Consider the following 16,246-nt stretch of genomic DNA (forward strand, 5'->3'; position numbering starts at 1 on the left):
CCCCAAGGTGCGTGACGTCATTTATGGACGGCCTCTAAACAAAACATGCCAAATGAGTTACTAGTTGAGCACACGGCTGTGTTTGAGAGTAAACCCACAACATTTACAACAGCCACATTTTGTCACCTGATGATTGATGCTGATTGTAATTACTTGCAAAAACGTCGGACTCGATTTGTAAATGTCGTGCGTTTACTCTCCAACCCACACGGTGTGCTCAACTAGTAACGAATTGGCACGTTCTGTTTACGTGACACTGACTGGCCGTGTCGGGTGGTGGAGGGTTTAACGACACATTTACACTCGCGCGATCTAACCCAACAACCTCTATTGTGGAGATTCGTGTTCAGCAGCAGAATCCCGTTGATGGTCTGCATGTGAGCACTGGCTGGAGAGAACCCTTTCCAAGTCCGACTTTCTCACGAGATCGCAGGGCTGACCGAGACGTATGGCTTCTGGGGAAGCCTTCATCCAGCAGCCGATAGACTCTGGTTACTGTACGATGATGGTGTTGATGATGACGATGATTATGAAAAAAGTACAAGGGCCATTTACAGAGGCATCTTAAAATCTACTTTAGCTGCACGTACTCTGATCAAAGCCTATGGGGTCTAGTGGTTAAAGTGCTCAGAGAAAGGCCCTTCAAATGAAGATTGATCAACAAAAGTCAACGTTGCTCTTGCGCGGAGCTGAACAACCAAGCAAACGCCCATGAAACTCGCAGAGCCTTCGGGCCTAATGTCATCATTCTCATGAGGCGTTAGCCACGATCAATCCACTGCTAGATGAAGGATCCCTCTTAAGCCACTGCCGCATCCCACGATCCTGCGATGTAACGATCCACACGTGCACATGAGCCGAGTTCGTCACTCCGTCTCTTATCGGACGTCCACTTTGATTAGTTTAATTCCTCGATGCCAATCCATTATTATTCTCATCAAAAATAACTGAGCAACCATCACTGAAACCCAAGGAGACTTGGGACCGCGGGAATTTTAAATAAAGGGGCCAGTATAAAATGAGTGAAAGTGCTTTCAACAGGCAGCGAAGAAAGCTAATGATTAATTGAGCGCGTGAAAAAATTGATGTTTAAATCATTAAGGGACCCTTTATGCAGACCCTCTTGGTCCCTACCCACGTTAAAGAATTAAGACCTCTTCTCAACAACGAAATCCATCGAGTGCTCGCTGGCAGTCGAACACATTTCAATGTCGAAATATACTGTTGAGCTGTATAATTTATAAGGTTAACTCTCAATCGCCCACGGGCAGATTTAGTGTTTCGGGTTGCGGATTACCTGTGCTTATGCAATTATGAATAAGATAAATAATTATTTAAGCTGGGAATGAGCTGAATTAAGTACAGAATCAAATTTAATTAGATGGGGTTTTTTTGTGTGTGCAGTCGTTCAACTCACTACACTTTGGAACCCGGTTTTCATGACAACTCTATGTGAGTCTATGGGTCTCTATGTAAGTCTCTGGGTCTCTATGTGAGTCTATGGGTCTCTATGTGAGTCTGAGTCTCTATGTGAGTCTATGGGTCTCTATGTGAGTCTCTGAGTCTTTATGCGAGTCTATAGGTCTCTATGCGAGTCTATGGGTCTCTATGCGAGTCTCTGAGTCTCTATGTGAGTCTCTATGTGAGTCTATGGGTCTTTATGCGAGTCTATGGGTCTCTATGTGAGTCTATGGTTCTCTATGTGAGTCTATGAGTCTCTATGTGAGTTTCTGAGTCTCTATGTGAGTCTATGGGTCTCTGTGTGAGTCTATGGGTCCCTATGTGAGTCTCTGAGTCTCTATGTGAATCTATGGGTCTCTACCTGAGTCTCTGAGTCTCTATGCGAGTCTATGGGTCTCCATGTGGGTCTATGCGTCTCCATGTGAGTCTATGAGTCTATGCGAGTCTGTGAGTCTCTATGTGAGTCTCTGAGTCTCTATTTGCATCTATGGGTCTCTATGTGAGTCTCTGAGTCTCTGTGCGAGTCTATGGGTCTCTGTGTGAGTCTATGGATCTCTATGTGAGTCTCTGAGTCTCTATGTGAGTAAATGGATCTCTATGTGAGTCTATGGGTCTCTGTGTGAGTCTATGGGTCTCTATTTGAGTCTCTGAGTCTCTATGTAAGTCTTTGAGACTCTATGTGAGTCTATGGGTCTCTATGTGAGTCTATGGGTCTCTATGTGAGTCTATGGGTCCCTATGTGAGTCTCTGAGTCTCTATGTGAATCTATGGGTCTCTACCTGAGTCTCTGAGTCTCTATGCGAGTCTATGGGTCTCTATGTGAGTCTATGGGTCTCCATGTGGGTCTATGCGTCTCCATGTGAGTCTATGAGTCTCTATGCGAGTCTGTGAGCCTCTATGTGAGTCTATGGGCATCTATGCTAGTCTATGAGTCTCTATGCGAGTATATGGGTTTCTATGCGAGTCTCTGAGCCTCGATGTGAGTCTATTGGTCTCTCTGTGAGTCTGTGTCTCTATGTGAGTATATGGGTCTCTATGTGAGTCTATGGGTCCCTGTATGAGTCATTGATAACCGGGCAGAGACCATCGGCTCACTACACTTGAGAAACTACTAAAATCACAACTCAGGCTATATGAGTCTATGGGTCGCTGTGTGAGTCTATGGGTCTCTATGTGAGTACATGGGTCTCTATGTGAGTTAATGGGTCTCTATGTGAGTTAATGGATCTCTCTCTGAGTCTATGGGTCTATATGAGTGTATGGGTCTCTATGTGAGTCTGTCGGTCTCTATGCGAGTGTACAGGTCTCTACAGTGAGGGAAAAAAGTATTTGATTCCCTGCTGATTTTGTACGTTTGCCCACTGACAAATAAATGATCAGTCTATTATTTTAATGGTAGGTTTATTTGAACAGTGAGAGACAGAATAACAACAAAAATCCAGAAAAACGCATGTCAAAAATGTTATAAATTGGTTTGCATTTTAATGAGGGAAATAAGTATTTGACCCCCTCGCAATCAGAAAGATTTCTGGCTCCCAGGTGTCTTTTATACAGGTAATGAGTTGAGATTAGGAGCACACTCTTAAAGCGAGTGCTCCTTATCTCAGCTTGTTACCTGTATAAAAGATACCTGTCCACAGAAGCAATCAATCAATCAATCAGATTCCAAACTCTCCACCATAGCCAAGACCAAAGAGCTCTCCAAGGATGTTAGGCATAAGATTGTAGACCTACACAAGGCTGGAATGGGCTACAAGACCATTGCCAAGCAGCTTGGTGAGAAGGTGACAACAGTTGGTGCGATTATTCGCAAATGGAAGAAACGCAAAAGAACTGTCAATCTCCCTCGGCCTGGGGCTCCATGCAAGATCTCACCTCGTGGAGTTGCAATGATTATGAGAAAGCACATATACATGCCCGTCTGAAGTTTGCCAATGAACATCTGAATGATTCAGAGGACAACTGGGTGAAAGTGTTGTGGTCAGATGAGACCAAAATGGAGCTCTTTGGCATCAACTCAAGTCGCCGTGTTTGGAGGAGGAGGAATGCTGCCTATGACCCCAAGAACACCATCCCCACCGTCAAACATGGAGGTGGAAACATTATGCTTTGGGGGTGTTTTTCTGCTAAGAGGACAGGACAACTTCACCGCATCAAAGGGACGATGGACGGGGCCATGTACCGTCAAATCTTGGGTGAGAACCTCCTTCCCTCAGCCAGGGCATTGAAAATGGGTCGTGGATGGGTATTCCAGCATGACAATGACCCAAAACACACGGCCAAGGCAACAAAGGAGTGGCTCAAGAAAAAGCACATTAAGGTCCTGGAGTTGCCTAGCCAGTCTCCAGACCTTAATCCCATAGAAAATCTGTGGAGGGAGCTGAAGGTTCGAGTTGCCAAACGTCAGCCTCGAAACCTTAATGACTTGGAGAAGATGTGCAAAGAGGAGTGGGACAAAATCCCTCCTGAGATGTGTGCAAACCTGGTGGCCAACTACAAGAAACGTCTGACCTCTGTGATTGCCAACAAGGGTTTTGCCACCAAGTACTAAGTCATGTTTTGCAGAGGGGTCAAATACTTATTTCCCTCATTAAAATGCAAATCAATTTATAACATTTTTGACATGCGTTTTTCTGGATTTTGTTGTTGTTATTCTGTCTCTCATTGTTCTAATAAACCTCCCATTAAAATTATAGACTGATCATTTATTTGCCAATGGGCAAACGTACAAAATCAGCAGGGGATTAAATACTTTTTTCCCTCACTGTATGTGAGTATGGGTCTCTCCGTAAGTCTACGGGTCTCTATGCGAGTGTACGGGTCTCTATGCGAGTCCACTGGTGACCGAGCTTAGACCATCAACTCGCTACACTTGGAAACCCGCTTCAATCACAGGCAGCGGCTGAAACTGAGATTCAAACCCAGGCTGTCTGCGGTGCCGGCTATGCCCTCTGACCTCTGAGTTTATGGGGCACCTCTGGACATTAGTATTTAACAAAACTTAAAAAAAAATTAAATCGACGCAGCTAAGTGGTGCTGTTGTTGTAGCATACAAAGACAAAGATCCCCCGTATAGCCTGACAAGACTGTTGGGGCAAGTTCTGTTCGCGAGCACCTTTGAAGGCCGGCACGTCACACGAGGGGGTGGGTGGCCAACACCACGCCCGGCCGCCTTTGTCTCCCCCGGTCGCGATGTTTACCACACACCGCACCAGGTAACACTTTGAGGCTGAGTCGACCTAGGGGGAGGCCCGTGATTGGTTCAGATAATCATCGCTGGTGTTGGCCGTGAGCGAGAATCGAACTCGGGCCGCCGGGTTCGTAGCGCAGCGTAGCGCTAACCACCACGCCACACACACACACACCTTCAAGGTCTGAGTTCAATTCCCTGTTGGGAATCGAATGATCCCGTACACCACCCGGGGGTTTAACTACACACAGCAAAGCCGAGCTGGGATGCTGAGGTGTACGATTTGCCTCCTTGTCTTGGGCAGGCTGGCCCTTGATGGATTTGGACAGTTTCCTTCAGAGCGAGCCCTCCGTAGCGGTGCAACTTTGTGTTTGAAGTTCGTTCGTTTCTCAGTCCACTTGTCCTGGTGAGGGTCGCGGCGTCAGCAGCGTGTTGAGTAGTGGCGGTCCACTCCTCCCTACTACACTACTATACACTATATACTACTACACTATACACTACTACACTATACACTACTACACTACACTATACACTACATTATATACTACTACACTATACACTACTATACTATACACTACTATACACTATACACTACTACACTATACAACACTATATACTACTACACTATACACTACTATACACTACACTATACACTACTACACTATTACAGTGCTACACTATACACTACTACACTATATACTACTATACACTACATTATACACTACTCCACTATACACTACTACACTATATACTACTACACTGTACACTTCTACACTATATACTACTACACTATACACTACTATACACTACACACTACTACACTATTACACTATGCACTACACTATACACTATTACACTATGCACTACACTATACACTACTACACTATACACTATTACACTATACACTATTACACTATACACTACTACACTATACACTACACTATACACTACTACACTATACACTACACTATACACTACTACACTATACACTACTACACTATACACTACTACACTACACTATACACTACTACACTATACACTATACTACTATACAGCCGAGCGACATCGTCCCGCTAGCAGCGTGTCCTGGGCCGGCGCCGGGGTCTACGTAATTGGATAATCTTCAGGAGAATTACCCCCAGTTACAGGCCAGATAGACAAGACAGATGGTTTATTGCATTAACGCTCACGACCTCGGTATGGAAAGTGTTAACAGGAAAATTGTCAGTTTAAGCTGACGTTTGAAATAATTGCTAAATTACAATTCCCACCACCCGCCCACTGTTGTTGTATCTTGGGACACTCTCCCCCGGCTCCCCATCATCCCTAAGCCGCGATCGAGGATGGAACGCCGGCGATGGTAATGCCCCGCAAAATTTTTGCGATAATGGGCCCGCGTGAAAGCGTGCAATTATTCGCTGCGTGCACCCCCCCGCCCCCGCCACGGAAACATCTCAACGTTTCACACCCTACGGCGTACGAGACAGACAGGGTTACCGCCCTATCGCGACGTGTTGTTCAGAATCGGAGTGTTTGTTTTTTTTTTATCCCGCGGGAGGAATGTTTCCGCCGCAAAGTATTAACTGTATTATTTGTATTTAGCGTGCTGATCTTAAAGGTGCGTTGGAAACTGTGGCACTCCCGACCGATGCTGCTGTTGTTTGTGGAGTGGCTCGTGCAGCCAGCCCGTGGCTCTAGGGTTTGGTGTTGCATATGGTTTTTTTTTAATGTAGTTTATTGTTAAAAATTCGGTCACTGTCCCCACGATCACTGTTACATTGCATTTATGGCGTTATTTTTGGTGATTTCGAAAACGTTTTTTTTTGGTTTGGCCATGTTTTTGTTTATTGTAGTACGGAGTTAGACTGATGGCCTTAATCTTAGTTGTCTTGTGGTTGTTGTTGTTGTTGTTTGACTTGCATCCTTTGCTGGGATTTTTGCACACAGCGTTGGTGTACGGTGCTATTTCAGGAATATTTTGCTGTTTTTTTTTCCTGGATTTTCTGTTTTGCACAGTCAACACATAGTCACTTTAAGATGTTTTTCTTGTTCGTGTTTTTGTTTTTTTGTTTGTTGCGGTTGCACCCGATTCAAGAGCCGAATGGCTCACAGGGGCTATACCAAATATATAAAACTATGAAACTATGAATCGGATGAGCTGTGAAGCTCTTTTTTCGCCAATGTCCGCTACGACAGAAGTTCCACGACACCTCCACTCGAAGGGAGCACGAGAGAGGGAGAGAGAGAGAGAGATAGATCCCCTTCCAGAGGGTGCTTTTGCCTACCCTTCCACGCTGGCAAGAGACCTCGGATGAGGCGGGGGGGGGGGCGGCCCTACCTACACTTTACCCCCACCACGCGCGATCAATCGTACACACCATCCTCTGGTGGACAGAGGATGGTGTGTACGATTGAAGCCAACCGGCACCGTCGTTTTGAGTTTCACGCTGGGAGATGTAATCGGTTGGCCTCCTTAGAGTTTGCAGAGCGCTCATTTAATGGGCCGTTAGCACTGAGCAGTAGTCGGGCTTTCGCGACCAATATTGTCCATAACAGAGCAAAGGTGATTTTTGTTGATCAATCTTCATTTGAAGGGCCTTTCTCTGAGCACTTTCACCGCTAAAACCCATGGGCTTTGATCAGAGTATGTGCAGCGAAAGTAGATTTTAAGATGCCTCTGTAAATGGCCCTTGTACTTTTTTCATAATCATCATCATCATCAACACCAACACCATCATCGTGCAGTAGCCAGAGTCTATCGGCTGCTGGATGAAGGCTTCCCCAGAAGCCATACGTCTCGGTCAGCCCTGCGATCTCGTGAGAAAGTCGGACTTGGAAAGGGTTCTCTCCAGCCAGTGCTCACATGCAGACCATCAACGGGATTCTGCTGCTGAACACGAATCTCCACAATGGAGGTTGTTGGGTCAGATCGCGCGAGTGTAAATGTGTCGTTAAACCCTCCACCACCCGACACGGCCAGTCAGTGTCACGTAAACAGAACGTGCCAATTCGTTACTAGTTGAGCACACCGTGTGGGTTGGAGAGTAAACGCACGACATTTACAAATCGAGTCCGACGTTTTTGCAAGTAATTACAATCAGCATCAATCATCAGGTGACAAAATGTGGCTGTTGTAAATGTTGTGGGTTTACTCTCAAACACAGCCGTGTGCTCAACTAGTAACTCATTTGGCATGTTTTGTTTAGAGGCCGTCCATAAATGACGTCACGCACCTGGGTTGGGGGGGGGGTCAGACATTTGTGACGATGTGTGACGAGGAGGGGGGGGGGTTGAGAATTGTGACGTCACATCAAAATGCGCAACTTCAATACGTAAATATAGACAACACGTTCTACTTAATGAAATAGACTTTTTAATAAATGTTTTCTCCTACAACATCGGAGTGCAGCGCCACATTAAATACGCACTACAATGACAATAGTTTAAAGCGTACAGCACAGCGGTGTGTTGGAGAGTAAGGAATTGGCCACGTTCTGTTCACGTGACACAGCCTCGCTGATTGGCTGTGTCGGGTGGTGGCGGGTTTAACGACACAACATTTATATATTCGCGCGGTTTAACCCGAAAGCCTCTGCGATGGATGTAATGGGTCGCTGGTGTTTGTTGTGAATTTAAATGACACTTTGGTTTGCATATTTTCGTGCATTCTTTCGTCAGGGAATTAAATATTTGTTTAACAAAAATAATGACGTTCGCCACGTTGACCACTCTACAACACCACGTCCCTCCACAGTTAGAATCAGCGTGCGTTTGGAGCATTTGGCAGCTATGCCACTTCCACGCGCCGGAAAGCCGCCGCTATCATTTGTGATGGCCGGCTTCGCTTCTGATAAAGAGTTGCATAGCTTAAAAGAACCTCGACAATAGTTCAATGCTCCTTTGGTTCTTTCTGTAAAGTCACGGAGGCTTGGAATGAAAGAAATCACGACGTTTCGGGCACAACGCAAGCGGTGCCGTCATCAGCAGCAGGGCCACGCTTTTCCCACCGGACGGCGGACGCTTGTGTTGCTCCCCGAAACGTCGTGATTTATTTTATTTTTCTACCTACCTTACGTGACTTTACCGAAAGAAGCAAAGAGTGTGGATTCCTGCAGTCACGAAAGCTTCACATCAATAGTTCATATTCTCGGTTCTTTCGGTAAAGTCACGTAGAAGAGAAACAATAAAGTAATAATTAAAACAATGTATGAAATAATAAAATTCTCGCGACGTTTCGACTGCAACACAAGCAATCATCATCAGGTGTGGCGGTTTAAAAAAAAAAACGCCACTATTTTCAAATTTTCTTGTTGTGGTTTTCACACCTGATGATGATTGCTGCTTGTGTTGCAGTCGAAACGTCGTGAGAATTTTATTGTTTTATATTTTTATTACTTTATTGTTTCTCTTCTACGCGGTGACTTTACCGAAACAACCAAGAATATGAATCCCTGCAGTCACGAAAGCTTTAAGTCAAAATTGAATAGTTCGATAGTTTATAGTTTGGATTGCCAATTGGAACTCGCAGCATTGTTTCAGCTGCCGTGCCGGGAGACCGACGCGAACCGGTGACCTCCAGATGAGCAAGGCCACCATTCTTCCTGTTACACAACCACCGTGAACGGCTTTCCCTAATGGTGTCGTGCAAAGTGGTATCTTGGCAAACCCTAGCATTTTGCAGGGGCCAGATTTCAATTCAAAACCGAACGGCGGACGGACGGGCGGGCCTGCGTGTAATCCCGTGACGCATGGATAATTGCGAGCCAAGTTCTCCGTGTGCTCGAAAATTGACGCCATGGATACCGGATTGTTGCTGTGCCGTCTTGCTCATTGTAGACCCCCCCCCCCAGGAATACAGGAGGCTGTGGTGTCTGCAACACGGTCGGTATGAACTCTTGGCAATTAAATTCGGGAGTGGGGGGGGGGTGGTATTATTTTTATTAACAGGCCCCAAAATGCGCCAAAAAGGTCGAGCGGGCAGCAACCAAACGTCACTTTTTGAAGTTGTGATCGATGAGCAAGATGATGGGAACTTGGAGAAAGAGAGACGATGGACGGGAATTTCAAAGTGGGGCGGTGCGGTGAGCGAGCGAGTGGCTGAGTGAGTGAGAGGGGGAGAGGGGGAGTGAGTGAGTGGGTGGGTGGGTGAGTGAATGGGTGAGTGAGAGGGGGAGTGAGTGAGTGGGTGAATGGGTGAGTGAGAGGGGGAGTGAGTGAGTGGGTGAGTGGGTGGGTGAATGGGTGAGTGAGAGGGGGAGTGAGTGGGTGGGTGGGTGAGTGGCTGAGTGAGAGGGGGAGTGCGTGAGTGGGTGAGTGGGTGGGTGAATGGGTGAGTGAGAGGGGGAGTGCGTGAGTGGGTGGGTGGGTGAATGGGTGAGTGAGAGGGGGAGTGAGTGAGTGGGTGGGTGAGTGAGAGGGGGAGTGAGTGGGTGGGTGGGTGAGTGAGAGGGAGTGAGTGAGAGGGGGAGTGGGTGGGTGAGTAAGAGGGGGAGTGAGAGGGGGAGTGAGTGAGTGGGTGAATGAGTGAGTGAGAGGGGGGGTGAGTTAGTGGGTGGGTGAGTGAGGGAGTGAGTGAGAGGGGGAGTAGGTGAGTGAGATGGGGAGTGAATAGATGAGTGAGTGAGAGGGTGGGTGAATGGGTGAGTGAGAGGGGGGGTGAGTGAGTGAGTGGGTGAGTGAGTGGATGGGTGAGTGAGTGAGGGGGGAGTGGGTGAGTAGCTGAGTGAGTGAATGGGTGGGTGGGTGAGTGAGTGATAGGTGGAGTGAGTGGGTGGGTGAGTGGGTGGGTGGGTGGATGAGTGAGTGAGTGGGTGAGAAGGGGAGTGGGTGAGTAGCTGAATGAGTGAATGGGTGGGTGAGTGAGTGAGAGGGGAGTGAGTGAGTGGGTGGGTGAGTGAGTGAGTGGATGGGTGAGTGGGTGGGTGAGTGAGAGGGGGTGTGAGTGAGTGAGAGGGGGAGTGAGTGAGTGGGTGGGTGAGTGGCTGAGTGAGAGGGGGAGTGGGTGAGTAGCTGAGGGAGTGAATGGGTGGGTGGGTGAGTGAGTGGGTGAGTGAGTGAGTGGGTTGGTGAGTGAGAGGGGGAGTGAGTGAGTAGCTAAGGGAGTGAATAAGTGAGTGGGTGGGTGACTGAGAGAGGGAGTGAGTGGCTGAGTGAGTGAGAGGGGGAGTGAGTGGGTGACTGAGTGAATGAGAGGGGGAGTGAGTGGGTGGGTGAGTGTGTGAGTGAGTGGGTGAGTGAGAGGGGGAGTGAGTGAGTGAGTGGGTGAGTGAGTGAGTGGGTGAGAGAGTGAGTGGGTGAGAGAGTGAGTGGGTGGGTGAGTGAGTGAGAGGGGGAGTGAGTGAATGGGTGAGTGAGTGGGTGAGTGGGTGGGTGGGTGAGTGAGTGAGTGGGTGGGTGAGTGAGTGGGTGGGTGGGTGAGTGAGTGAGTGGTTGGGTGGGTGAGTGGGTGGGTGGGTGGGTGAGTGAGTGGGTGGGTGGGTGAGTGGGTGGGTGAGTGGGTGGGTGAGTGAGTGAGTTGGTGGGTGAGTGAGTGAATGAGAGGGGGGGTGAGTGAGTGAGAGGGGGAGTGAGTGGCTGAGTGAGTGAGAGAGGGAGTGAGTGAATGGGTGAGTGATAGGGGGAGTGAATGGGTGGGTGGGTGAGTGAGTGAGTGGGTGGGTGAGTGAGTGGGTGGGTGGGTGGGTGAGTGAGTCGGTGGGTGAGTGAGTGGGTAAGTGAGTGAATGAGAGGGGGGGGTGAGTGAGTGAGTGAGAGGGGGAGCAAGTGAGTGGATGAGCGAGTGAGTGGCTGTGTGAGTGAGAGGGGGAGTGAGTGGATGAGTGAGTGAGAGGGGGAGTGAGTGAGTGAGCGAGAGGGGGTGTGAGTGAGTGGCTGAGTGAGTGAGAGGGGGAGTGAGTGAGTGAGTGAGAGGGGGAGTGAGTGAGTGGGTGAGTGAGTGAATGAGTGGCTGAGTGAGTGAGAGGGGGAGTGAGTGGGTGAGTTGGTGAGTGAGTGAATGGGTGAGTGAGTGAAAGGGGGCGTGAGTGAGTGAGAGGAGGAGTGAGTGAGTGAATGAGTGGGTGAGTGGGTGAGTTGGTGAGTGAGTGTGCGAATGAGTGAGTCGCTGTGTCCTGCATTATGCGATATTGCCGGAACACAGTGGTGGAAGAGACTAAACGGCCATTGCAGTCGACTAGGGCACCGCGGTGTCGAGATGTTAACTACCTCGCCTTATACACAGGAGGTCCTGGGTTCGATCCCGACCCTGAGGTTGCACGTTCTCCCCGTGTCCACGTGGATTTTTCTCCGGGGTCCTCCAGTTTGTCCCTTCACATTTAGATTCGTGCGTTTGAACGTATTTGGCTGCTGTAAATGTCCGCACGACGATAAGCCGCTTCATAATACAGGTTTTTGTTTTTTGGGTTAGAATGCATGAATATCAATATGTCGTTATCACCCGGCACTACCTCACACAGCCAATCACTAAGGTTTGTGAGGTAAACAGAACATGCCTATTCGTTACTCGTACAGGACACTGATGCGTTGGAGAGCAAATCCACAACTAGCATCATCAGGCAAGTGCGCCTAATGATGCTAGTTGTAACCAAAGAAAAAAATCTAACCCAAAAAAAACCTTACTCTTTGGTTCCTTCCGTAAAGTCACGTAGGTAAAATAAAAAAAAATAAAGTTAATCAAATCAAGACGTTTCGGAGGCAACGCAAGCTTCCGTCGTGAGGTGTAACTGGCACAGCAAAATGACCGTGAAGAGCTCTTTACGGTAAAAATTTACTGTGAAGAAGTCTTTACAGTAAAATTTACTGTGAAGAAGTCTTTACAGTAAAATTTACTGTGAAGAGAACTCCATTCAGCTCTCCAAGCTTCAAGGCCGCGGTGTTTTTGACGGACTTCTCTCAAGCGGTGGTTTTCTTTTCTAATTCATCCGTGATGTCGTCGCCTTTTGCAGTATCCGTTTGGCCGGAGACAGCCCTGCGATATTTACTGGCATGGGACGTCATTCCACGACTCGGAAAACGTCTGCTCTGGCATTGTCAACAAATTCCCGGGTAAACAACAACAACAACAAAACGCCGCGTGGACGTAACTGTTACTCATCTCCCGAGTGTGGGTGTGTAGGTGTGTGTGTAAGTGTGTGTGTGTAGGTGTGTGTGTGTAGGTGTGTGTGTAGGTGTGTGTGTAGGTGGGTGTGTGTGTAGGTGGGGAGCGATAGTGTAGCGGTTAGCGCTGCGCTATGAACCTGGCAACCCGGGTTCGATTCCCGCTCACGGCCAACACCAGTGACGATTATCTGAACCGGTCCCGGGCCTCCCCTAGGTCGACTCAGCCTCAAATGAGTACCTGGTGCGGTGTGTAAACATTGCCACTAGGGAGACAAAGGCGGTCGGGCGTGGTGCTGGCCACCCACCCCCTCGTGTACCGTTCTGGCCTTCATAGGTGCTCGCTAACAGCACTTGCCCCTACAGTCTGTTAAGGCTATATGGGGGATCTTTGTCTTGTGTGTAGGTGTGTGTAGGTGTGTGTGTAGGTGTGTGTGTGTGTAGGTTTAGTCAGAGCCATTCCCTGTACACCTTGGGGTGCGACAGGGATGTCCTCTGGCTCCCACATTATTTAACATCTATTTCGACCACGTAGTTCGTGAAGCCTTCAATAGCTGTACCGGGGGAATCTCCATATGGTACAGATATAATGGGAGGCTGATCGATGCCTGGGTGCGGTCAAGGGATGGCTCCCTACTGGTCAACCACATTATTTATGCCGATGATTTGGTAATATCCGCTCATTCAGAGGAGGAGTTGGAGACGCTGCTGCTGAAACTGGAGCGTGCCACTAAGAGGTGGGGCCTTACCATCAGCCCCACCAAAACTAAGCACCTGCCTGGGTATTTTGTACCATCGGACACTCCACCCCCACAACTCCCAATCGGTGATGGGGCAGTTGTGGAAAGAGTGGAGAGTTCCCCATACCTGGGCAGTGTGCTTATGACCGGCTCCAGTTTAACAGCAGAGGTCTCACTCCGAATCAGTCGAGCGGCAATATATTTTCATCGGTTGTGTAACGCTGTGTGGAAGCTACCTGGTCTGTCGCTCCGCACTAAGCTGCAGGTCTTCTCAGCCACGGTCATTCCCTCCCTTCTCTACACTTGCGAAACATGGACCCCCCTAATGGAACATCTTCGCCGGTTAGAAACATTTAGGCTGGCCTGCCTACGATCAATCCTGGGTTTAACCAGACTGGATTGTGTGAGAAGCTCACAAATCCTTGAAAGATCTGGGCAAGGTCCCATCGGTGAGCTCCTCCGGCGGGCAAGGCTGCGATGGCTGGGTCATGTAGCCCGCATGCCCAGCCACCGCATGCCGAAACAGCTTTTGTTCGGCCGGATTGAGGGGGCTAAACGGGCATGGCACGGGCTAGAGAAGAGATGGAGTGATGTGGTACAGGAGGACGTGGAGCTGAGTGGACTTGCCGATGACTGGTACCAGCGGTGTCAAGATCGGCCTCTGTGGAGGAGGCTCGTGAAGGACGCTACTGAGCAGTTGGAGGCAGTCGCCCTCCAACAACAACGGAGGGCGGAGGAGCGACGCTCACAACAACGCGCGGAGCGCCGGGTGGCTAAAACACAGCAGGTTAGCACAGTAGGGGGCACAGGTGGTGCATCAGCCACTCATCTCAGTCAGTCGACCCGTGGCACCTGGGTCTGCCCCGTGACCTCCTGCCAGCGGGCGTTCGACACTCCACGTGGCCTCAAGGTGCGCTTGGCCTGGCACAAGCGTCGTGGTGACGTTACCGCCACTTAGTGGCGAATGGCGGTTGTTGTTGTTGTCTGTAGGTGTGTGTATGTAGGTGTGTGTAGGTGTGTGTAGGTGTGGGGAGCGGTGGTGTAGTGGTTAGCGCTACGCTGTGACCCGGGTTCGAGACAAAGGCGGCCGGGCGTGGTGCTGGCCACCCACCCCCTCGTGTACCGTTCCGGCCTTCATAGGTGCTACTCGCTAACAGCACTTGCCCCTACAGTCTGTTAAGGCTACACGGGGGATCGTTATCTTTGAGTTTTGTGTGATATTGTCCGGGTCGGAGTTGCGTGTTGCCCAGACTTTTCCTTGCCCGAGCTTTGCCCCCTCCTCCCCCCCCTCTTCCCCCCTCCCCCCCCCCCCCCGCACTGCCGTACGGGGAGCGTTGTCGCGCGCGTTCGAAATTCAAGAGGAAACGTCAAATTGGCCGCCCCCCTCCCCCCGACTAGGGAAGACCGCGTTGGGAACGACAGCGTCGCGTCCCCCCTGAGATGGTCAACCCACTCGCACCTCCTTTAGGGGGCGGTGGTTGCAACCCCCCCCCCTCCCCCCCCCCCCCGGGGCTGGTTGGCGAGAAAGTCCCGCGGAAGCGGATCTCGCAGAGCCGCGTCAGGGCGCCCTTCCAGCGTTAAACCGTGCAGCGGAGTGTCGAGGCGCGGCCACTGGCCCCGCTCGCCGGCTCGCCCGCTCGCTCTCCGCGAGCGGGCGAGCGAGGGTATTCTCCCTGGCTCTTTCGGCGAAGTCACGTGGATAGCAAAGAGGGCGTAGCGAAACCCGTGGATTGCGAGTCGCTTTGTCCGCGAGTGTTTTTTTTGCAAGGCGAGCAAAAAAAAAATCGCGAATAATTATTGGTGTTTTAACAGCTTAACGCGGCTGTTTGCCAGACAAAAGGGGAAAAGCCTATTATCAGTCCTGACTTGGTGTCTGTGACATCACAATTATGAACAAAAAAGGGCTAAACTCTGTACAGTAAAACCCTTGGGTTGCGAGTCACGTTGTCTTCGAGTGTTTTGCAAGACGAGCAAATTTTTTTAAAATAAATATTAATTCGTCTTGTTTTTTCCCCCCACTTCAGCAAAAAAAAATTATAATTCTTGCTGTGGTTTTCCCACCTGATGATGATTGCTTGTGTTGCAATCGAAACGTCGTGATTTAATTTATTTTATTTTATACCTACGTGACTTTTCCCGAAAGAACCAAGGAGCACGTTTCGCCAGTAACCACAACCAGCTTCATCAGGCGACAGCCAGATTTGTGATGATGGTGGTGAGCTCGCTTCATTGAGCTGCGATCATACGCGATGGCCAGGTCGCTCCTGAAAAATAACTACACAGCTCAGTGGGGGGGGGGGGGGGGGGGGCGCCCTTATCCGATAAAATAAAATAAATGTAAAAAACTAGTTTAGTTTAATGTACAGTAAAAGCTTGGATTGCGAGTAACTTTGTCTGCGAGTGTTTTGCAAGACGAGCAAAAAAAAATGTTAAATAAATATTAATTTGATAAACGAGCGAGGGTCTTGCAATACGAGTAGTAGCACGTGCAGGCGCTTTGTACTGCCGAGCGTCACGTGATCACAGCTGACATATACGTTGTGCTTTGATATGCGAGTGCTTCGGATTACAAACACGTTTCCGGGACGAGTTATTGCTCCGCAAATCCGAGGTTTTGCCGCGAAAAGGAGATACGACGTTTCGGTCGCAACACAAGCATCCATCCGCTACCTACGTGACGACTTTGCCGACAGAACCCAGAGAGAGAGAGGGAGGGTATGGATTCCTGCAGTCACGAAAGCTTCAAATCAAGTGAGAGAGT

The 16,246-nt window shown here is 49.2% G+C and overlaps 1 protein-coding gene across 3 annotated transcripts in view; it reads left to right on the top strand.

Moving 5' to 3' along the window:
* TTLL11 (tubulin tyrosine ligase like 11) overlaps positions 1 to 16,246 on the top strand; it is a 111,600-nt gene that overhangs the window by 12,991 nt on the left and 82,363 nt on the right. For all 3 annotated transcript variants that reach the window (XM_032976537.2, XM_032976536.2, XM_032976534.2), the window contains exon 2: positions 12,595 to 12,694. In XM_032976537.2, the coding sequence (XP_032832428.2) occupies positions 12,595 to 12,694 (100 nt within the window). The remainder of the gene's footprint in view (positions 1 to 12,594; positions 12,695 to 16,246) is intronic.

This window comes from Petromyzon marinus, chromosome 59 (assembly GCF_048934315.1).
Source record: "Petromyzon marinus isolate PM22_M1 ecotype Great Lakes invasive population chromosome 59, UKy_Petmar_22M1.pri1.0, whole genome shotgun sequence".
Lineage (NCBI taxonomy): Eukaryota > Metazoa > Chordata > Hyperoartia > Petromyzontiformes > Petromyzontidae > Petromyzon > Petromyzon marinus.